The sequence below is a fragment of the Mya arenaria genome, chromosome 13 (assembly GCF_026914265.1).
Source record: "Mya arenaria isolate MELC-2E11 chromosome 13, ASM2691426v1".
In the NCBI taxonomy this organism is placed as follows: domain Eukaryota; kingdom Metazoa; phylum Mollusca; class Bivalvia; order Myida; family Myidae; genus Mya; species Mya arenaria.
Window position 1 is genome coordinate 46,791,911 of NC_069134.1, and position 24,645 is coordinate 46,816,555.

Consider the following 24,645-nt stretch of genomic DNA (forward strand, 5'->3'; position numbering starts at 1 on the left):
CCCATAACGATGACAATGTACTCGGACAAGATTCTAAGACCTATTTGGTAAATATTTGAATATTACAATAACTTAAAATGAAGACTGACCTCATAGTATTATCATATTTTATTAGCTATAATACTTATTTAAAAGTACTAAGTGCTAAAAAGGGTGAGATAAACAATATTAAATGACAGTCAAGAAAAGATGTAGAAGATGTATATGATCTAAAGGGTGTGTGTATTTTTAAGAAAAATCGTTGACAAAGCCTTGGTGTTATTCATGTTGTTGGTTGCATGATTTTGAAAAAATAGAGATATTCAAGTGAATCTTGGTGTACACATGTTTACAAAGACATTTGTAGAACAAATTGTAGAACAAAAAACATTCTGCTGTGAGGCAAACCCTGTTATATTGAACAGATTTATTAAAATGTTCCCTTTTTCAGAAACAAATATGAATAGAGGACTTCTGTAGCAGAATAAGTATAGCCAAACTTGCAGAAAACAACAACCGGATGTGCATCACTAAAGAAAAGAAACAGGTTATTGACATTTCGATATTAAAATACCAAAACCGGTAGTTAAATTAACTTTTTACCTGTACATGTATTGTCATTGCTAATACAACAGTGGAGTGCTCTTGTAAAACATATTTGCAATGATTCAATGTATAAGTCTGGATTATATATTTTGTTATGGTATAAAATTTTGTTGTAATACTTGGTATTAATCTGGCTAGGCCCAAAGCTGAAAAAACATATTTAAGAGTATGTTTTTAATGTTGTAATTTTAAAATAAATTTTGAATAATGATAGCTAAAATGAAACCTCCAAAATAAATAATACTAAAACTGTTTTCAGGATTTCTCCAAATGTAGAAATGCAGACAGCTCTTCACCATCAACTGTGATCCTTTGTAATTTTGTGTACATATGAAACTAAATGACTGCAAAGAATTTTTTTTTTTTTTGTTCTTAGGTTGTTGTATGCATACTTCATTATAAATCCCATGATTTTATTTCCACCAAGTGCCACAAAGTTTCCACCAAGTGCCACATTGGCATGGCATTTGGTGAAAAAAAGATCAAAGAAACTGAACATGGCATTTGGTGGAAAACGTTCCAATACTCCACCAACTGCCACGTTGGGGTGGCATTTGGTGGAAAAATTTGCCACGTGGCATTTGGTGGAAAATGTTCCAATACTCCACCAACTGCCACATTGGGGTGGCATTTGGTGAAAAAATTTGCCACGTGGCATTTGGTGGAAAACGTTCCAATACTCCACCAACTGCCACGTTGGGGTGGCAGTTGGTGGAAAAATTTGCCATGTGGCATTTGGTGGAAAACGTTCCAATACTCCACCAACTGCCACGTTGGGGTGGCATTTGGTGGAAAATGGTGAAAAATTATATCAAAGTCCCATTTTCTTCTGTTTTTCATCGTTTTACACCAAGTGCCATCCGTTCCAATACTCCACCAACTGCCACCCATTTTCCACGTCCAATTCATGGCAAATTTAGGGAAGGGCTACCAATACACGTGATTGGACCGATTGCAAGCGTCTGCTAATTAACAGATAGGCTATAGAGTGATCAGTGTAGCGGAAAAGCAGCTGGTCGCATTAGTCACATGGTAACTAAGACACTTTTATGACCTATTGGGGGTAGTTTTGAATGTGTGAATGACCCATGAATATTTGTGTACTACAATTTCTGCAACTTTTACTAGCCCAGTCGTTTTGGACCAAAATTATAAAAAAAAATGAGAAAATTTCGGACCGATTTTTTTTACACTTTCTGAAACTGAAATCAGTCTGGCTTGGTCAAAATCGGTCCAGACCGGCAAATTGCCGTTTTTTAGAAGCCCTGCTCATATGGATCAGAAATGCTCCAGGTCATGGAACTTCCTCTGATTTAGACATATCAAAATTTGTTGACAAATACATCATTTGCTGTAAAGATGAAACAATGCCAATTTTAATTAATTACCAGTCACATAGACATGCCAAAACATGTAGAAACGAGGACAGGCAGTATGTAGATTCAATTTTCCTTTACCTCCTATGCCTGAAACAGTCGTGATACATCCCTTGGAAGAGGCTGATAAAAATTTGTATTCAAAAATGTATCAACAGATTAAATCAGATTTGGATGACATGCAAAAAGATAATGGTGTCTTGCATATGTCATTGGAAGAATTCCTTCGAAAACTAGATGTGACATTAGAACACTACATGCTGGCTGTCAGGTCAACTATTAGTAGACCAAAAGTTTTCTTGAAAAGAGCGATTTCTGAAATTCAAATAAACAGCTACAATAAAGTACTGATTCAATGCTGGAAGGCTAACATGGATATTCAATACATATTAGATCCGTATGCCTGTGTTTCTTATATAGTTTCCTACATTTCTAAAGGTCAGCGTGGCCTCTCAAACCTACTCCAGGTTGCTTGTACAGAAGCGAGAGAATTGGACAGTGACATTCGACAACAGGTCAAAAGAATTGGCAATCAGTTTCTGTCAAGTGTTGAGATAGGTGCTCAAGAAGCTGTATATTTAGTTTTACAAATGCCTCTGAGAAGATGTACTAGGGAAGTAGTATTTGTTGATACTACAAAACTGGAAGGGCGAACATCCCTCCTTAAATCCTTTTCTGATCTAGAACAGCTTCCAAAGACCTCCAAAAATGTAGAGTCTGACAATGTCTTGAAGAGGTATAAAAGAAGACCAAAGTGTTATGCAGATTTTGCTGCTTGGTATGACTTATGTAATTTAACCACTGCGAAAAGCAGTTCCTGTTTTCAAGAACAGTTCTTGACAGTTCTTGAACAGATGGGAACAGTTCTTGAACTGTGCTTGAACAGATCTTAATAGAAATTCAAGAACTTAAGTTCTTGAACAGTTCTTGAACTATTTTATGAACAATTTAAGAACAAGTCAAGAACATAATAAGTTCTTGAATTGTTCTTAAAATGTCCATGAACACATTAAGAACATGTCAAGAACTTGTTAGTGGATACTCACAGTACAAGAATTGATAGTGCCTTGAAAAGTTCTTAAATATTTATTGTTTTATATATGGAACATTTTAAGAACAGTTCAGGAACTAAACAAATGCACCAGCTGCTCTGAAATGTTTTAAAAAGTTTTATTATACAAGGAAGAGCTGTTCAAGATTATTTTTTTATCAGTTTTAATGTTCAGTACTTCACCAGCTCTTGATGCGTTTTTATGAACTTTGTTCTTGAAATACTGAACATTTAAAAAAAATTGTGAGAACCTTCAATGTCTTTATGTGATGTACTTCAGCAACCACAGAATGTCTTGAAAGTGATCATAATTGTTGAGAGACCTAATTATTTTGTGAGATCCTCTTGTTAAACTTAAAAGCCAAGTTACAAAAAAACAGTTTGTCATAAATGTCAAGAAGCTTTAAAATTAGACATGTAAGTATAATGTATCCATGTCTATTGTATAAATACCTTAAACGCAACATGTACAAACCTAATTGGCAGTATAATAGTCTATTTACATTGTACCTCACTGTTTCGCGAGTGAATCGGACGACAAAGTGCGTTCGGTTGAAGTGCGTATTGTGAAGAACGGAAAGTGTGTGAATTATGTGCGACCAGTTACTGAGCTGGTTCTTCTTGTAGAGTGAGATTATTAGTGATAAGGCGTAATTTGTTGTTAACATCAGTGTAAATATTTGCTATATTTCTAGAGATTACTAGAGTGTTCGGTTTAGATAATAATGTTTCTAAGAAAGGAAAGTGAAGTTTCTTATCAGTGAAGTATGACCCCCACCATTGGCCTCCCAGCGCAGACAGCGGAAGGGGTCGTACACAAAACTCATCAGTTCCAGATGTGAATAATACATGAACAAACTGAGGTTTCACCTAAATGTGTTCCATTTATCTACATCTACCTGTGACTTTGGCTTGAGCTTATAAAATATATGTAGTGATGAGCAGTAATACATATTACTAAAGTATTATAACAAGTGAATCTTATTTTGAACATGATTTATGTATAGACTTATTTCATTGATTTTAAAAAACATTGAAACTCATTTTGTGTGCTTTCTCAAAACTTAGATTGTTTTAAATTATGAAAAATTATGCATAATATGTTTCTGATTCATTGATATTAATATGTTCTTAAATACCATGATATTTCAATTTGTTATTTTTTATTTTTGATACATTTGTGTGTACATTAGGAACCAGAATGTCTTGAATTCTTTTGCTTTGTACAGAACATTTTTGAACATGTGAATTTATTCCTTTAATATCAAGTATTCTTTTCTGTAATACTTGTATGCAAATTACAGTTTTATTTAAAGTTCATTGTGTACCGTTTATAAGTGTAGAAGTTATTTTGTAACATGTACTGATAATTTCTAAACATTCAATAATACAATTTTGTGGAACTTGGTTAAAGCGACTTGAGACCATTTTTCTTTTGATGATTTTTTTTAAATGTAATTAAAGTGGCATAGGCATACCAGCCGGGGAGTGTTTTGGAACTTTCATATAGTTCCATGGTTTTTGAAATTGTTATGTATTTTTTATGTGTTTAGACGTCATTAGTTGTTAATTTGACTTTGGTATTTTTTCACGTTTTGACGGGATTGTGTCGTTGTTCCAACGTATGCTGTGTGCGCTCCGCACATCTAAACCTAAAATATCTAGTCCTTGAGCCCCTCATAGTGTAAGTTTCTTATATTGCCATAAGTATGGTACTTGTATAGATTGACATCTTCTAGTTTTTGTCTTGTCTCAAACTTTAAGTAGTATTTTAACGAATGTCTTATAAATTTCGCGATTATGTTATTCGTAACCAATAGCTTCGTACTCGTACTCTTGGTTATTTTAAGGTTGTTACATTTTTGCAATTTAAGTTAAGATTTACCATCTAATTACAATGTAACTAGTTTTTATATACATTTAGTGAATAGTAATGTGGAAGACTTATTTTGATCTGTTGGTCTAGCTTATGGTTGAGCGGTTTGCTTTAAGTGATTTGTTGTTTATTTGGCAACCATTAGTTGTTTTACGAGGAACATTCCTCCGGAGTATGCTGGTTTAGTAAGATTCCCAGAACATATTCGGTGTTTTTAAACAAAGCTTATACCCTAAAACATATTTTGGACCAAACATCTTAACATGTAATAACTAGTCTTATAAGCATGTATGCTTAATTTTTCACAATATTTTCAAAATTATGTGTCCTTGCTCTTATAGGTATTCATCTTTTTCATGAGATTCTTTCCTTGTGAATTATAGTCTAAAAATAGCACATGGGGTAAAGGATTAAGACCATTGCACTTTTCAACTAATCATTTCGAATCTTGTTATCTAGATTGGCCACTTGTCAGAAAGAATAATATGAAGATCCTGTAATAAGATAATTTTGAGTCTTTTGTCAAACATGATGTATTTTAACCCTTTTGAAGCTGTATTTTAAGATGGACTTGCAATTTAAAAAAATACCAGTTAATATTTATTCTTGATGTTTTTTTTGTCAAGTCCTCTGCGAGGGTAGCGAGAAATACCCGTCCTAATGTCTGTCGAGTGTGTCTGTCCGTGTTGCGTTTGTGTTCAAGAACAATTCTGGAACAGTTCTTGAAATAATATTTCATTAGTTCAAGAACAGTTCTTGAACAATAAAAGGCCAACAAGTTCTTGACATAATTATTTCAAGAACAGTTCTTGAACTACCATGGTCGATAACAGTTCAAGAATTGTTCTTGAACTAATGGAATATTATTTTAAGAAATGTTCCAGAATTGTTCTTAAACATGTCAAGAACTGTTCCAGAACAATTCTTGAACGTTAAATGGCCCATAAGTTCTTGACATTATGATTTCAAGAACTGTTCTTGAACTAATGTTTGTCAAGAACAGTTCAAGAATTGTTCTTAAACAGCATAATTCAAGAACTGTTCTTGACAAACGTTAGTTCAAGAACTGACTGTGTTTAAGAACAGTTCTTGAAATAATCATGTTAAGAACTTATGGGCCATATAACGTTCAAGAACTGTTCTTGAACTAATTAAGAACGTTCTTGATTTTAAATTCCTGAACAGTTCAAGAATTATTCTTGAACTGTTCTGGAAGTTTTCGCAGGGGATTTAAGATCAAAGATTAACCAAAAGACAAATACTGATATAGACGAATTGCCTGAGTCTGAATATGAGTATAATCAAGATGATGACTTTGAGTACAATGATGATGATGTGCAAAACACTAAAAGCAATGCAGCTGGTACAGTTATTGAATTCCGCTGTGGTACAAGAGTAAGGAAACGCTCACACCAAAAGGTTATTTACAGTCACACCACTTCAATTAATGATGATAAAGAAGAGCATTTTCGGGAGAAGATAATACTTTACACACACTGGCGTCTTGATGAGAATGACTTGTTAGGTGGTTTTACATCTTTTGAAGAAAGCTATCATTCAAAACTTCAAGAGATTGTCAAAAGCAAATTTCAATATGAAAAAGTGGATCCTGTAGAGTATGAAACGTGTCAAATGGAAAATGCAGACAATGATGACAACTCATTGATTCATCCTGAGGCTCGTCATCAAGATATGTTAGATACTGATGAAGGTACTTGCCAGTCAGAATTGTATGGTTGCTTTGATCCAGGAGTGGGTGAAAATCCTTCCTATCATCAGTATGACATAGGGGAAGATATTGGAGTTGCCAGACATTGTGTAACAAATGATATCTTACCAAACAAGGAAATGGAAAATGAGAAATACTTGCAGTCAGTACGACTTTTGAATATTGAACAGAAATGTTTCTTCTATCACATTCTTCACAAAGTGAAAACAAAGCAAGTATCATTCTATACCTTTTTGTCTGGTGGTGCTGGTGTTGGTAAGAGTGTGCTGATAAAGACTATTCATCAAGCTCTTCTGAAATACTTAAGCCATTTGAGGAATGAGGACCCAGACAGCATTAAGTTGTTGTTATGTGCTCCAACAGGCAAAGCTGCCCACAACATTGGTGGCAGTACAATACGCACTGCCCTTTGTATACCAGTCAGCCAGGGTTTTCAATTCAAACCTTTAGATATGCAGCAGTTGAATACCATGCGATCTCGTTACCATGACCTTAAAGTAGTGATCATTGATGAAATTTCCATGGTTGGTCGAAATATGTTCAATTTCATTAATTTGAGACTACGGGAAGTAATGGGAACAACTAGTCTATTTGGTGGTGTAAGTGTTCTTGCTGTAGGGGATTTATTTCAACTGAAACCTGTCTTTGACACTAGGTTGTTCTCTCAAGTTTACCGGGTGCCTGTGCTTGATTGTATGGCCACAAATCTTTGGGTTGATTTGTTTGACTTTTTTGAGTTAAAGACAGTCATGTGCCAAAAAGATGATCTTGAATTTGCACTTCTTTTGAACAGATTAAGAGAATCCAAACACACTGAGGAAGATATAAAGTTAATAGATATCCCAACTGTGACAAATGTAGAAATAAAAAATATGCCCCACTTGTTCTGCACAAGAAAAGAGGTCTTCTCCCATAATCAGACCCTTCTGTCAGGCATGGATCAATCAAACTTAGAGCAGATCAAGGCTATTGATTCTATTTCTGGAGATTTGAACAAATCTTTGTGTGAAACTGTTTTGTCCAAAATTCCAACAGACCCAAGCAAAACTATGGGACTTTCAAATCTGCTTACCCTTGGTCTCAACCTTCCTGGGGAAATATGTTTGAATGTGGATACTGAGGATGGCATAACCAATGGCGCAGCCTGCACTATCAAGAAATTTGATTTCAGGGTGCAAAATTCATCCAGATGCAGCAATTTGTTTGGGTTTTGTTTGAGGATGAAACAATTGGTAAGAAATGGCGATTACGGTACAAGCATTTGTATGTAGAGGGTATATCTTTATTATGGACACCCATTCTTGAAACTTGTAGGAAGTTCTCTGTCCAATACTTCAAAACATACCTTGTCACGTGACGACAGTTTCCAATACAAATGTCTGCTGGGAAAACCATACATAACGCCCAAGGGTCAACCATAAAGAGAGGTGCTGTTCTTCATTTTGGGTCTTAAAAAGTTGAACACATACTTATGTTGGATTAAGCAGAGTTACAAGTCTGTCTGACGTACATATTATGAAATTAAACGATGAAAAGATCTCCACATCACAAGCTATAGCTACAGAAATGGAGAGGCTCAGAAGCAGTAGACAGATTAAAACATGTGTGCCTAATTTAGGTTCATGGTATGATGGAGAAATTTGTGTCTGCTTTCTAAACTGCAGATCATTACAGAAGCACATTGGAGATATAAAATATGAACATAATTTGTTGCATGCAGATGTAATAGGTTTCGTAGAAACTAGGCTTCATAGTCCTTTGAGTTGCATATATGATTTGGAAGGTTTGATATGTATTGTTCCAGTGTTGATCAGTCATCTCACGGTATTTTTCAGTCAATACCTTTGCAGGTATCGAGTGTGCCATTACACAGCTCAGAAACAATTTATTCATTTGTTTTGTTTATTGCCCTCCAAAAGTAGCAACAACTACAAATTATTCAGTTTTTTTCCAAGAACTCAAAAAAGCCATTCCTGGACAGGTCAAGATCGCTTTATTCGGAGATTTCAATTATGATCAAAAATGAAAGGGCTTCTATTGCACACTTATTTCATACCAATTTCCATCTACCCCAGTTAATAGATTCAGTTACAACTGATTATGGCTCATATTTAGACCATATATACACAAACTTGGATTCAACTTGTTTAAGATCTTACGGCACTCTCGAATCATACTACTCTGATCACAAACCATTGTACCTTGTCCTGAAAGTTGACTAAATTTTAGTTAAAGGCTATATTATGATTGACAGTTTTGTTACGAACTATGCTTCTTTGACTGAAAAAATGCTCAGGCAACAATGCGCCTGTCTGACTAATATAATACCTAGATGTTTTCACATTATCATATTAAGAAGTCTGTATAAATATTTACACCACTGCCAGTATTCATATGCTCTTTGCTCATCATTTTAAAATAAAATGAAACATGTATTTGCAGATGAATTCCATCAATGAAGCCTTTGGAAAAAAAAAAGTGTGCCATACCCCATTCTTTGCCTGTGGGAATGTGGCATACCACAGGAGCTCAGATGGCATTCCATGATGGCAATAACATATCCTAACAAATTCAGCAGGTCAAAAGTGCTCCATCCACAGACAGTTTTTAGGTAGACTTGGGACAAGAAATTCCACTTTATGTAACAGCTGTTTTTGGTTGTGCATGAACAGCAAATGCATCCGGTGCAGGTTTGTTAACCTGCAGGGGCTGCCACTGTCTTCCTTCAGGATGCCCTACATTCACTTCAAAAAACAAGGGTGTCAGTTTCCAGCAAAATAATCCAGGTATGGAATCTTTCATTTATCATACATTTTTCAAAATGCATTTTACCTTCAAAATATAAATTAAACTTCTAAAAAATATTTAAGTTCTATCAACTTGTTAATATCAGATTACTATGTGTGCCCTTATCCCTTTTCAAACAGCCAATAGTAACATGCATATAACTTTGCTTTTTTTTTATAGGGTTTGTACATATTTTTTTGTGTTTCTCTGTAAATGTGAATCACTGAGTTTATTTAGCATTTTTTTCTTGTCTTCTAATGCAGGAAGAAGTCCAGGTCTTACTGTCTAATATTAGGCTCAATGCTGTGCTGAAAGATGTGAGGCCGGGAGACATACTGATGACCTGCTTTACTGATGTTGTTGCCAACACCTACAAACCATTCACTACAACTACCACAACAAACATTAAACTGATAATGCAGGTAAATAGAATTTCAGCATCACCACCAGAGATCTGGAAAATTTAAGATTAGTGCCAGTCATTTTGGTCCAAAAGCTTAGAAATTTTGTCAGGTCATTCGTAAAACAACAAGTATCGATGCTGTTTGAAAACTTTTTTTAATTTTGTTTCATTTAACTTAAAATTTATGTATGCCTAGATACATAATAACAAATGCCCATAATTAAAGAAAAAACACTCATTGCCAAATTTATACAATACATTCTTTATTTTGTCTCTAATTTCTGCTGTATTTCTAATCCATTGTTTGAAATATGTTAGTTGTTAGGTATTTAGAAGTATTCAAGGTTTGAATTTTTTATTAGCATGTGTGAACATTTGCAGAAAATCTGAGCTACCTTTGTGAAAGAGGCCAAGAGAGGATTGGATGGTGAAGTTTCAGATGACACAATGCTGACTGTTTCCACAGAGCTGATTTTGCTTCCTACTGGCAGCAGAAGGAAGTCTTCACTTTTATTTTAAACAATTCGGTTCTAATGCCACCATTTTGTAAAGATTACATGTAACTGAACAGATTGAAACTAGAGCTGTCACAGGAGTGACGAATACCCCCAAATGCCGCCTGGACACAGGAATGGCAAACCATTCCTTTGAAAAGAGGCCATAACTCCAAGGTTACTGCACACTGCATATTCTTTTATCATGCATGTATTGTTTTATTTAAATCTGTTGGGTAATTTAGAAGTTACACTGCTGACAAGAAAAACTAGCCTTTCATGAGTTATTGTCCGGAAACCGGTTTTCTATTTATAGTAACAGTAACCTTGACCTTGGCCCCACCAGCCCCAATATCGAACTTGACCTGTATCTTCTGATGTTACACCGGTGTACCAAAAATTGTTCAAATCTGTTTAGCCTTTCATGAGTTATCGTCCGTAAACCGTTTTTCTATTTTTAGTAACAGTGACCTTGACCTTGGCTCCACCAGCCCCATATCGAACTTGCCCTGTATCTTCTGATGTTACACCTGTGTACCAAAAATTGTTCAAATCTGTCAAGCCTTTCATGATTTATTGTCTGGAAACCGTTTTTCTATTTTTAGTAACAGTGACCTTGACTTTGGCCCCACCAGCCCCAATATCGAACTTGACCTGTATCTTCTGATGTTACACCTGTGTACCAAAAATTGTTCAAATCTGTCTAGCCTTTCATGAGTTATCTTCCGGAAACCATTTTTCTATTTTAAGTAACAGTGACCTTGACCTTGGCCCCACCAGCCCCAATATCGAACTTGACCTGTATCTTCTGATGTTACACCTGTGTACCAAAAATTGTTCAAATCTGTCAAGCCTTTCATGATTTATCGTCCGAAAACCGTTTTTCTATTATTAGTAACAGTGACCTTGACCTTGGCCCCACCAGCCCCAATATTGAACTTGACCTATATCTTCTGATGTTACACCTGTGTACCAAACTGTATCTTCTGATGTTACACCTGTGTACCAAAAAGTGTTCAAATCTGTCTAGCCTTTCATGAGTTATCGTCCGGAAACTGTATTTCTATTTTTAGTTACAGTGACCTTGACCTTGGCCCCACCAGCCCCAATATTGAACTTGACCTGTATCTTCTGATGTTACACCTGTGTACCAAAAATTGTTCAAATCTGTCTAGCCTTTCATGAGTTATCGCCTGGAAACCGTTTTTCTATTTTTTGTAACAGTGACCTTGACCTTGGCCCCACCAGCCCCAATATCGAACATGACCTGTATCTTCTGATGTTACACCTGTGTACCAAAAATTGTCCAAATCTGTCAAGCCTTTCATGAGTTATCGTCCGGAAACCGTTTTTCTATTTTTAGTTACAGTGACCTTGACCTTGGCCCCACCAGCCCCAATATTGAACTTGACCTGTATCTTCTGATGTTACACCTGTGTACCAAAATTTTTTCAAATCTGTCTAGCCTTTCATGAGTTATCGTCAGGAAACCATGAAAACCGACAGACTGACCAACCGACAGACAGACAGACCGACTGACCAACTGACAGACCGACTGACCGACAAGCTCACTCCTATATACCCCCTCAAACTTCGTTTGTGGGGGTATAATGACACCATCTTCCTTCATTAACACAAACTGTGTACCTGGACCATCAGCTTAAACAGTATACTACTTCGACTACCATTTCCTCATTTTCAAACATTAATAGAAAGGTCTGAAAGGCAATCATGCTGTCTTCAGTCATTGTTGAAGAATGAAAAACTCCTGTGTTATGAATTCTGCTGTAACTTGATCTCACCAGTATGTACAAACAGTGCCAAATTTATTACATTTTTACTGGTGTATTATCAGCGCTCTATGCATAAATATTGTACTTGATGTCAACAATGATTTCATTAAGATGTGATTTTCCACTCTGTAATGATGTTCACTTACTTTTCTTCTGTTGCCATACCAGTGTTGATTGAATAACAGATAATCTATTTTATTTTGTTTTTATTTATTTCAACCACTGTTGCTTATTCTCATTTTCATATCACTTGGTAAGTACTCTTCATTATAGTGCAGGCAGTCAATGTCTTATTTCCTATAACTACTCAGCAATAAACCTGTTGACATTTCTGCTTTCAATTGTCTATATATTTTCATTAACATTTCTTTCAATGTTTGAAGTCTGATCACTCCATGCCTGCCTAGGAATGTCTTCCACATTGATAATTAATATAAAATAATAATAACTTAATGCTCTATTGTTTTGTCTACTTTCAGAAAACATATTTCAAACATTCCTCAACTGTTATGATTTTTTTTTTACAAACCTTTTTTTGCAGTTTACAGCCTTAAACAATATATAATAATAAACATATGGGATTTTCCCCCAGCCAAATGCACTGCTTTACCTATAAATAAATGATAGTTAATTAAATTACATTACTTCTACAAACTGAAAATAATCACTTTTCAAATCCTATGGAACTTGCTGTACAAATCCTAGTAAATATACTTATAAATTAGTTCAACATACATGTTAGTGTTTGTATGCATTGCTTTGTATGAGACATAGATGTTTGACATATTGTAAACATTTTCACTTGTTGCATGTTTTCTCTGCTACAATGTTATAGTGTTTTCATGTGTATCATTTTGATTCATTGTTTTCACATTATTACTTTACTCATGATTCAGTGATTATCTCATTTCATGTAAATTTCTTCTTGTTCAATTGAAAATAATGACAAATGCTGCTCAAAAGAGTGTGATAATGGATATACTCTTCCTGTCATTAAATGTTATTTGATAATTGAAATCTTCATCATCTTCCATGAATTGCATTACTTTCACTTTGCCTCAGATTTAATATTATGTGTGATGGTTTTATGTTGTTGCTATTAGAACAGGGGTTATATTAATAATCCCAATATCCTGTACATTATCATTTTGCCAAAGTAGTTCCTTATAGATACATATAACACTACAGACTGGTTTATTTTATTAGTAAACTATTTTTTAGTTCCAGTTTTGTGCTTTTCTAATCTGGACAATTGCTATTATCTACTCCGTTGTACTCATTTGTGTTTTGGCAAAAATCAACACGTTACTTAAATGGCACAACTTAACTGTCATTCAGGCATGCTTGAAATTCATTTCAAGGGCCTATAGACACCAGATGATATCATTGCAAGATGGAAAAAAAGTTTTTGGACCGAGTAAATCCCAGTTATTTAAAAAAAATAGCTTCTGAGTGTGTTCCTGTAAACATCACAGGATCCTCACATGCTATTATTAAGTGTATACACACAGCTGAGACAGGGATAGAAATATTTATTTTTTAATCTATAAGTTTGCTTTTTTGACCTCATACTAGCCCAAATTGATAATTTTTTTGGAGGAAAAATTGAATTGGCTGTTGTTGATGGATTTTTGGTTCATCCCCAATTGATCTTATAAACCCTGGTATAATATTGATCATTATTGCGAGATAAAGAGGCGCTTCATTTGAAATGTTAATTGGGCTCAATTTCAGACCTATTCTGATTATGAAATAAGATACTGCATGGACTACAACTTTTAATCATAGACCAGTTATAAAAACACACAAAAGAGAACATACACAAATGTACCTTGTTCTTTTTTCTTTCCTGTAATTGAACTTCTGGTGTTAAGGCATTGGTCTATGACAGGTGTGGTTGACTGTTGATGCTTAATTTTAACCAGCTATGATAACAACATCATATGAATACACCACTGTCAGCATTTTTTGCTGCTACACCTAATGAAGAACCTCCAATATCTTTAATCTTATATTAGCTGCCATTTATAAGTCATATTCAACATTTAATTGTTTAAATGTTTTTAGCTCGACTATTCGAAGAATAAGGAGAGCTATACTACTCACCCAAGCGTCCGCGTCTACGTCAACCCTTGGTTAAGGTTTTGCGTGCAAGCACACATAGGTTAATATCTCAGCAACTACTTGAGGTATTGCATTGAGACTTGATACAATGGTACTCAACCATCCAACCGACTTAATTTACCAAGTTAGATAACTCTAGTTAGCATTTAATGCAAATAATTGCCCTTTATTATTTTACTGAGAAATTCTGGTTAAGGTTTTGCATGTAAGCACACATTATAAGGTTAATATCTCAGCAACTACTGGATGAATTGCATTGAGACTTTATAAAATGGTACTCAACCATCCAATCTACTTAAATAACCATGTAAGATAACTCTAGTTTGCATTAAATTCAAATATTGGCCCCTTTTTATTCAACATAGAAATTCTGGTTAAGGTTTTGCATGTAACCACTTTTAAGTCAATGCTTCAGCAAATACATCATGTATTGCATTGAAATTTTAAACACAGGCTCCCAACCATTTAACCTTCTTATTTAATCAAGTAAGATAACTCTATCTTTCATATTATATAATTTTTGCCCCTTGATTATGTGACTTAGAAATTCTGGTTAAGGTCTTGCATGTTAGCACACATAGGATAATATCTCAGCAACTACTTGATGTATTGCATTGAGACTTTATACAATGGTATTCAACCACCCAACCTAATTGAATAATCAAGTTATTTGTGTTTTGCAAATAATGGCCCTTTATTATTACACTTAAAAATTCTTGTTAAAATTTTGCATGTAACCACATTTATGTTAATATCTCCGCACATCATGTATTGCATTGAAATCTAATCTAACAGTGATCCATGCATGTTTCGCCAAAACTTTTCAATCCTTGCACTGAAAATCGGCGGAATAGTCGAGCGCGCTGTCTCTGTGACAGCTCTTGTTAATTCCTATGAAATTCATTAAAACATTTACAACCTCACAATAAAATTTATTTACGTATGCACTTCAGTGTTCATGTTTTATGGTTTTCATCTTACCAAAGCCAACTTAGTTGTTGTCTTATCCTATTAGTTGTTGCCCAATTTTTAGCTCGACTATTCGAAGAATAAGGAGGGCTATACTACTCGCCCCAGTGTTGCCGTCAGCTTAAGCCTCTGGTTCAAGTTTTAGGGCAAGTTGTCACTCATAAGTCCAATACCCTTCATTCAATTGACTTAAAACTTCACACAGTTGTTCAGGGCCATCACATAATGAGGTTAGATAACTCCATATTATCCTTTATACAAGTTATGGCCACTGATTGACTCTGGAACTTAGGTTAAAGTTTTAAGGCAAGTTGGAATATTAATTGATAACTTCTATACCCTTCATTCATTTGACTTCATACTTCACACAATTGTTCAGGACCATAACACAATGAGGTAACTAACTCCATATTATCCTTTAAACAAGTTATGGCCCCATATTTGACTTCCGTTAAAATTAAAGGGCAGGTTAATGTTTTAGGGCAAGTTGGTTTTTAATCCATGTCCTTCATTCAATGCACTTTGCACCCTTCATGACGGCCATCGTACAATAAGGTCACATTGCTCTATTTTAACCCTAAATACAAATTATGACCCTTGATTGCATTTTTTTGTGTTTTTTAATTTTACTTTTAATTCCTTTTGACAGGCACATTTTTATATTCTTGACCAAATTTTCATTAGTGGAAATAAGTTATTTGAATGACTGGCGCCATTGTTCAGGTGGGCTTGTGTGGGAGGGCAGCATCTTACCTTATGTATAAGAATAACTTTAGCTAGGTTTGACATAAAGATACCAAACTTGGTAGTTATTACGAGTTTATGGAGGCATTTTATACGAATGCATTTGAGATCACTAGGATCAAGGTCAAACTACTATTAATACAAATGGGGTTGGTATTGAATAAATTAAGTAACGGTTTACATATTGTGACCAAACTTGATATAAAGGAAGAGCTAATAAAGACCTTTTCTGAGATTTTGTTTCGGTCACAGAGAGTTGTTACTTGATATATAGGAAGAGATTATGGAGGACTTTCATGAGATTGCGTTTGGGGCACTAAGGATCAAGGTCGCACTGTTACAAAAATAGACGAAAGCAACTGAAACTGAATCTCTACTGCCAATCATTAAAAATCGGAATGGTGCTCACTTTTTAATTTGAGTGTTTTAATGCTTTTGACAGGCACATATCACATCATTATTGTAAATGTTTTCACTTCTAGGTCAAAGAGGCGTAGTCGAGCATGCTGTCTTACAACAGCTCTTGTTTAACATTGCCGTGCTTCAGCTAGGCCTTAAAAAGCAGAAAACGTGACCTGCTTCCCTTATCTGACACCTTGCTGCTGTATTACTATTCCCAACTGTGCCTTTTAGGTTGACAGAGCTTCCATCAATAATTTTTAACTATATTTGATATTCAAAATGTCATTTCAAAAAAGTTTAAAAATAATACAGATACATAATTGTGATACTTATTTATGACAGCAGCTTCCCTTACCATTTGTATTGGTATTGAGAGTAGTTACAACTCATGCACAATATCTTTTGAACATTGACCCTTGCAAATGCCCCATTAGGGCTCATTCAATGCGCATCAAAAGTTGAATGTCTGATCTAGCACCCTGTCTCCTTTAATCATAGCTCGGGTCATGAATTTCCACATAAGAAACTTTCCCCTACCAAAAAAACACAGACTATAAGTGTTGTACGGTCTGATTCACTCACCTCTTGCCCCGCATATTCCAGTTATACTACCAGTTTTAACACTCCTGCCAGCTTTATGCAGTTCCGTCCCTCAGCACTTTCAGTGCTTTGATTTAATACTGTCAAGTTTATACAATTCACAGTAATGACAAAAATATTTTACAAAACCGGCAGACATACTAAAAACGAACCAAACCATGATTGGTATTGGACGGCCATGGGCGGTAGTTCACCACCCGCCATTCGAGCAAACTTTTTTTGATCGGTAATGGCGCCCATTTAAGGGAGTATTTAAGCACTGGCCATTTATTTTCTCATATTCTTCAAAATGCTTTTGTTATTCGGCCTTAACGCCCTCTAGTTTGTTCCAAAGATTTTTCTAAGATTTGACCTAATGAGCTAGTTTTTGACCCCATGTGACCTACTTTTACAAGTTTGAACATTTTCTGATCAATGCCTACAAAGATATGGTTCCGGACGGACGAATGGATGGACGGTATGACGGACGGATGACGCCAAAACAATAACCCCCTCCCAAAACCTTCTATTCCGCAGGGGATAATAACCAGGTTTCACTTCAGTTTAAAATATTAAGATGTGCAAAAGCACTTCAGTTTAAAATATTAACATGTACAAAAGCAATAAAGAATAAAAAAAGTCAATCACAGGCCTTAATTTGTAATTAGGGTTAATGTGGAGTTATGTAACATAATTGTGTGATGGAGGTTAACAACTGTGTGAAGCATTAAGTCAATTGAATGAAGGGTATAGAAGTAATACTGTGAAATCATTTATATTCGTCAGCTTAAAATTTCATGGTTTTCCAAAAAATGACAATTTCGTGGGTACTTCAATTTATGGATTTTATTTTTTTGAGAGAAAAAAACAAATAATCGAACAGCCATCCTAAATCGTCTGCAAAAATCACCAAGGGCCAACCTCATGCTATGTTCATCTATGTCACACAGATTATGACACTTATTACAATGGGACAATACAAGCTAGTGCAGATAGCAATGTTTGTTATCGCTTGATCAGTAATTTAAGGGTCATAAATAAAGATTCACCCACATCAAGGATATGAAAAAGTGAAGCCTTTGAATGTCAATTTAATGTTCACTTTTTATCTGTACATTTAATATTTATGCAGCTCAGAAATTATCCATTAAATATTTAAATAAAGAAACAATGTAAAATGTTCTAGCAATGTCATGCAAAAAAAAATGAATGCAAGTACTTATAAATTATAATCTTTGAGGTTAAAGAATATATTAATAAAACATATTAATAGTAATATAAACAATGATATAGGAACCCTTAAATTGTATACAGTGACCATGTACATATATGTATACCCTTTTACATATGATAGACAGTATAATTTCAGAGGTCAAAATTTCATTGGGATCTTAAACTCATGGATAAGGCCAAAAAAAAAAAATATGTCTGGTTCAGGAAACGTTGTCCCAAAAAATTAGGAGGGTAGGCATTTTTTCCATTTTTTTTTTTTTTTTTTTTTTTTTTTTGGACGTATGTTGTCTATGTGTAGACGATGCACAGAGCAGTCAGATCACTTTGTAACTCCCAACATGTGGTATTGTGATGTGTGCTTGTTTCAATGCAGTCATTTAACCACATAATAACAGAGCATTTCAACCCTGTATTATCTGTAAGGACCACAATGGAAATAAGGTTTTATTTTAACTCTTTTTTGTGTTATCCTTGACATAAATGTTATATATGTTTATACATGTTTAAATTTGTATTTGTCATGTTATATGCAATTTTTATGTCGAATAAATCTATCTAATCTATCTAACCATGTATCATCTTTGTTTATTCACATTATTTTCCTTTTCTATGCTTGCTGTTTATGTACCCTATGCCTTTTAGTCACCCTCTGTACAATGCTAACCTGCACAAAGAGTTCACAAAAGAGATTCATGTACAACCTAGTATTTTATAAAAATTCCATTTTTTAAAGATTTCTGTCACAATTTTGTTTAAAATATCTTGTAAAGATAAGTCACTTTAATACATCTCTTTTGTGAATTCTGTCATTGTAACAAATGCACATTGTGAGTGGTGTTGGTGGAGCTCCTCGAATACTTCCGAAGCTGTGCAACCATGCTGGACCGCTTTCATGACCTGCCGCTCTGCTCCATGTTCACATTTTTGGAGTTTTATGGCCATCAAAGTGGCTGGTGAACACGCCATGGGCGCCGCCATTGTTGTGCGCTCTATTAACCCAAAGATCGATATAAACGCGCTCTATTAACCCAAAGAGCAATAACTACAGAAAAGAAAATTTTCAATACGCAGTATAGCGGTTTTCGGCCGCGATTTCGAAAAAAAAGTTTAGGGTCGGCGGGTAAAACATAGGGTCGGTCGGGTTTCCTGAACCAGACATATTTTTTTTTTTGGCCTAAGCCAACCCATGACATCCGCGAAAATTAATGTCCCACCAATATTCATGATTTCACAGAAAGTGAAAATTCCAACTTGCCCTTAAACCTTAACCAAACCCAATGTGCCCTAAAACAATAACCTAAGTTCCTAAGTCAATCAGGGGCCAAATGGTGTTATGAAACATAATTGTGAAAAGGTTCTCAATAATTTAGTAAAGTATTAAGACAATTGAATGAAGGCTATATAGAAGTTATTAGTAAAAATCCCAACATGCTCTAAAACTTTAACCTGACACAATGTGCCCTAAAACTTCAAAATAAGTTTCTAAGTCATTCAGTGGCCTAATTTGTATTTAGGATAATATGGAGTTATACACCTTATTGTGTGATGGTCCTGAACAACTGTGTGAAGTATTAGGTGAATTGAATAAAGGGTATTGGAGTAATAAGTGAAAATGCTTAGACTTGCCCTAAAACGTAAACAGGATGCTTACACCAGGGCGAGTAGTAAAGCCTCCTTATTCTTCAAATAGTCGAGCTAAAAATATGATCTTACACTGAAATCAACATATCTTCTATGTATTCCTACTCATCACTTATAAAATTACCAAACAAAATTACATACTATGCTAGAGTCTGTAAAGACTGAAGCCACGTGAATATTCTGTGTCTCCCGAAGATGATGACGCAGCTCTGCAGGATTTTGAAACACCATGGAACATTCAAGGCAGCTAATGGTGAACGGGACATTCTTGCTCAGTCGAACCAACTCTGTCACAAGAGGTTGGGAGACTGGGCACGGGGCCATGGTGAGGTTGGTATTGTAGAGCTCCTCTGAAATTATTTACAGCATCAAGTTAGAAAGACAGCAAAGGAACGGCACATAACGGCTCAGTCAACCCAACTCCATTAAAAGGGGCTAGGAAACTAGGCAGAGGGTATAGTAAGGTTGCTCCTGTATAGCTTCTCTGAAATAGGTTTACGGATCAAATTAGATCGACACCAAATATAAATTTCCAGGTCAGTCAAACCAACTCTGCCATCATCGGCTTGGATACAGGGAACAGCGTTATGGTGAGGCAGGTATAATTTCCTTGAAATAATTCAATGGTCTCTAATTTTTATATAGAATTGTCAGTTTAAATTAAACTCAGAGCTGTCTCAGGAGTTACAAATACACAGGAATGGCAAAGAATTTCTTTGAGAAGAGGCCATAACTCCAAGCTTATTATACACTGTATTTGCTCTTATCATGCTTAACCAAAGTGTGTTGTTTAATTAAAATCCATTTCAAATCTATTTCTTTTACTCAAAGGGCGTCCATTTAAGGTATAGATAGCATATTTATATTTTTCATGAACAGACAAATACCGCCATTTTGGAAAGCTTGATGAATTCACAAAGCTGATTGGTTAAGCTATATCATAAAGTTCTAAAAGTTTGGAACCTCAACCGGTCCGGACCCGACAACATCACCCCCCCCCCCCCCCTAAAAAAAAAGGTTCTAAAAATGTCCGAACATTTTTGTCATTCATTTTCGCGATGTGTATTCTGTCAATTATATTTGCGACTAGCAGTGCTTTAGAGCCATCATAGCTGATTTAAATAGTTATTGATACTAAATTGTTTCCTGAATGAGATTCTCATCAAATTCTGCAGCGTTTCTAACAAGGAACACTGCGATCGTTAATTGCGACCAGCGAAAAGCTGTCCGACGACAAAAAGTGAAACAGTGTTATAATTTATTTGAGTAATGCTACAACAGTGGATCAACATTCAACTGAAAATCTTTGATTAAGAGATATATCTATATGCATAATCAGGTATTCTATAAGTTTGATATTGACAACAATTTTTTCATTATATTTTCTTTAAATGACATAAGCAGCGCTTCTCAGCTTTTAGACCCTGTAGTTAATCAAGCGTGTCGCTGTTGATATTATAGCACGATCAGGTTAATTAATTCGGAATTTTAATGCTTTCGCGAATTATCAATGACAATTTCATTAATAATATAATGATAATGGATTATCGTAGCAAAAGTGTGACAATTGTTTCCATGAGAAAAAGACGGCGAATCTGACATCACTTTGATGTAATGAAAACAGCGAAGTCAATAAACAAAACACCTTAAATTAATTATTTTTTTCGCTGTCCGAAAACATAGAAAATTACCATTTTTACATATTATTTACAGGTTTGTTTAATCTGCCTTTCTTCTTCATGTTTGCATTTTACCACTTATTAATTTATCCGTAGTAATCAATGGTCATAAACTTATTTATTACGCTTATAAGTGTAAATCCTTCATCAAGTTAATTAAACACCATTTTATACTCGCCCTCAAGGATATGTCCCCTAGCTACAATAGGATGTCCCCTGGTAGTTGAGGATGTGGTTTGACAAAGACTGTTTGTATTTTACAATTTCTGTTTTTTCTACTAACTTCGTCATTTTGGACCGAAATTGAAAAAAAAAAAACTCCACAATTTTCGGACCAATTTTCTAGCCATTTTCTGTAACTGCAACCGGTCTGGCCAAGTCAAAATCGGTCCAGACGGGCAAATTGCAGGCTTTTAAAAGCCTAGTCCTGAAGACGTCATCAGTAATGTCAAAATCTTAATCCACCAAAAAATCAATCAGACAATATTTTTCAATCAGACAATATTACAGATCAGAGAATTCACTGCCCTGAAGATTGTAGTTAGTGAAGATAGAGTTATGGTTTTTGTATACAGCACTTCCTCTCATTATGCTTCACCATCTTATGAAGTTTAATTAAACTAGAGATTGCTTTTTTGAAAAAGCGCTTGTCTCCCCTATTGTGTGGTCATAGCTGAGAAAAAATAAATGATGGACATGAAATTTGTAACTTTGGACTGGAGACAAACCAACAGTGAAGTTTGGTTTATTCGATTATATTAAATAGTGAAGAGAAGAAAGTGTTGTTGATTAATCATGGAAAATGTAAACGAAGTTTGCATTGTATGAAGTTCCTGGGCGCAAGCGTTATTCAATTATTGATCGGAAACCATTTTTCAGCTCACAGTCATCGTGACCATGACCTTTTACCTACTGATCACAACATCAATAGGGATCATCTACATAACCAACTTGCATACCAAGTATTAAGTTCTTGGTTGCAAGTGTTCTTTAGTTACTGAGCGGTAACCATTTCTTCAACTCAAGGTCATGGCAACCTTGACCTTTGACCTACTGATCTCAAAATCAATAGGGGTCATCTACTAGTCATGACCGACTAGCGTACCAAGAATGAAGTTCCTGGGTACAAGCGTTCTTAAGTTATTGAGCAGAAACCATTTTTAAGCTTAAGGTCACCGCCAACGTATCATTTTTTACCTGAAGGTAACCTTGACCTTTGACCTTTTGATCTGAAAATCAATAGGGGTCATCTTCTAGTCATGAACAACTAGCTTACCAAGTATGAAGTTCCTGAAACCAAAGGATCTTTAGTTATTAAGCGGAAACTTTTTCTTCACTTCAAGGTCATGGCAACCTTGACCTTTGACCTAGTGATCTCAAAAATCAATATGGGTCATCTTCTAGTCATGACCAACTAGCATACCAAGTATGAAATTCCTGGTTGCAAGTGTTCTCTAGTTATTGAGCGGAAACAGTTTCTTCACCTCAAGGTCACGGTGACCTTGACCATTGACCTACTGATCTCAAAATCAATAGGAGTCATCTACTAGTCATGAACAACTATGAAGTTCCTGGGTACAAGCTTTCTTTAGTTATTGAGCAGAAACCATTTTTAAGCTTAAGGTCACTGCCAACATAACATTTTTTACCTGAAGGTAACCTTGACCTTTGACCTTTTGATCTCAAAATCAATAGGAGTCATCTAATAGTCATGAACAACTAGCATACCAAGTATGAAGTTCCTGGACCCAAAGGATCTTTAGTTATTGAGTGGAAACCGTTTCTTCACCTCAAGGTCACGTTGACCCTGATCTTTGACCTAGTGACCCCAAATTCAATAGGGGTCATCTACTAGTCATGACCAACTAGCATACCAAGTATGAAGTTCCTGGGTCTAAGAGTTCTATAGTTATTGGGCGGAAACGAAGTGTGACGTACTGACTGACTGACTGACAGACTGATGGACTGACTGACGGACAGGGCAAAAACAATATGTCTCCCCATGAATGGGGGAGACATAAAGATATTACACGCAAATGATTTATACATGGAAGGTCACCACGACCTTGACTATTGACCTTGTTACCCCCAAAACAATTGGGATCATCTAGACATCATGACCAACCTCACTTCAAAGTTTGGTGAACCTAGATCAAAGCATTCTCCTGATATTGCACGGAAATATTTTTTTACATTAGAGGTCACAGCGACGTTGACCTTTGACCTTGTGACCCCCCAAAATATAGGAGTTTTCTAAACCTCATGATCAACCTCCCTACCAAGTTTGGTGAACCTAGGTCAAACCATTCTCAAGATATTGAGCGGAAATGTTTTTTACATTGGGGTCGCCGCGACCTTGACCTAGTGACCCCAAAAACAATAGGGATCTTCTACACCTCATGACCAACCTCCCTACCAAGTTTGGTGAACCTAGGTCAAACCGTTCTCAAGATTTTGAGCAGAAATGTTTTTTATATTGGGGGTCGCCGCGACCTTGACCTTTGACCTAGTGACCCCAAAAACAATAGGGATCCTCTACACCTCACGACCAACCTCCCTACCAAGTTTGGTGATCCTAGGTCATGCGGTTTTCCAGTTATCGATCGGAAACGAAGTGTGACGTACGGACGGACTGACGGACTACCGGACAGGGCAAAAACAATATGTCTCCCCCAGAGAGGGGGAGACATAATAATTCCATTGAGCAGTTTTCAAGTTATGCTCCAGACAAGAAAATGTGCAACGGACCATACTACCAACCAACCACACTGACAGGGTGATAAACTTCTGTTAAAAAATGTGAGCTACTGAAAAACAAAAGAACTGATTGATGTACCACTACATGTACCTTGAAACCCTCAAAAGATTTGAAGTCCTGTGCTTAACAACATTACTCAAAGCTTTAAAATTGAAAAGTTTCAAGTGGAGGTTTTCATTAAGGGTGTGCTACCTTAATAATACATGAAGGATTATGGTGCTTGTGCATTGCACTTCTTCTCATTCAGGGCTCGAATTTAAACTTTTTTTCCTACCTGCAATTTTTCACCAGTGGGTAAATTGGTTTAAACAGTTTTTATTTTTTTCTGACAAATTAACATTTACAACATACACATATAATATTTAGAATTGAGGAGAAAGCCATAGGCTTGTATGAAACCTCTTTTTCTTTTCAGTGGGTAA

General features: G+C 35.5%; 1 protein-coding gene and 2 long non-coding RNA genes across 3 annotated transcripts in view; 2 read left to right on the forward strand and 1 right to left on the reverse strand.

Annotated features, from left to right (window-relative positions):
* The window catches only part of LOC128213369 (E3 SUMO-protein ligase ZNF451-like), a 148,747-nt gene that overhangs the window by 43,885 nt on the left and 80,217 nt on the right, over positions 1 to 24,645 (reverse strand). The window contains exon 6 of the mRNA XM_052919015.1: positions 19,928 to 20,136. Coding sequence (XP_052774975.1) covers positions 19,928 to 20,136 — 209 coding nt within the window. The remainder of the gene's footprint in view (positions 1 to 19,927; positions 20,137 to 24,645) is intronic.
* LOC128213372 (uncharacterized) lies at positions 434 to 940 on the forward strand. The gene is made up of 2 exons (XR_008257721.1): positions 434 to 526; positions 845 to 940. It is a non-coding gene; the product is annotated as an uncharacterized LOC128213372 (long non-coding RNA).
* LOC128213371 (uncharacterized) lies at positions 9,305 to 10,315 on the forward strand. The gene is made up of 3 exons (XR_008257720.1): positions 9,305 to 9,403; positions 9,668 to 9,826; positions 10,189 to 10,315. It is a non-coding gene; the product is annotated as an uncharacterized LOC128213371 (long non-coding RNA).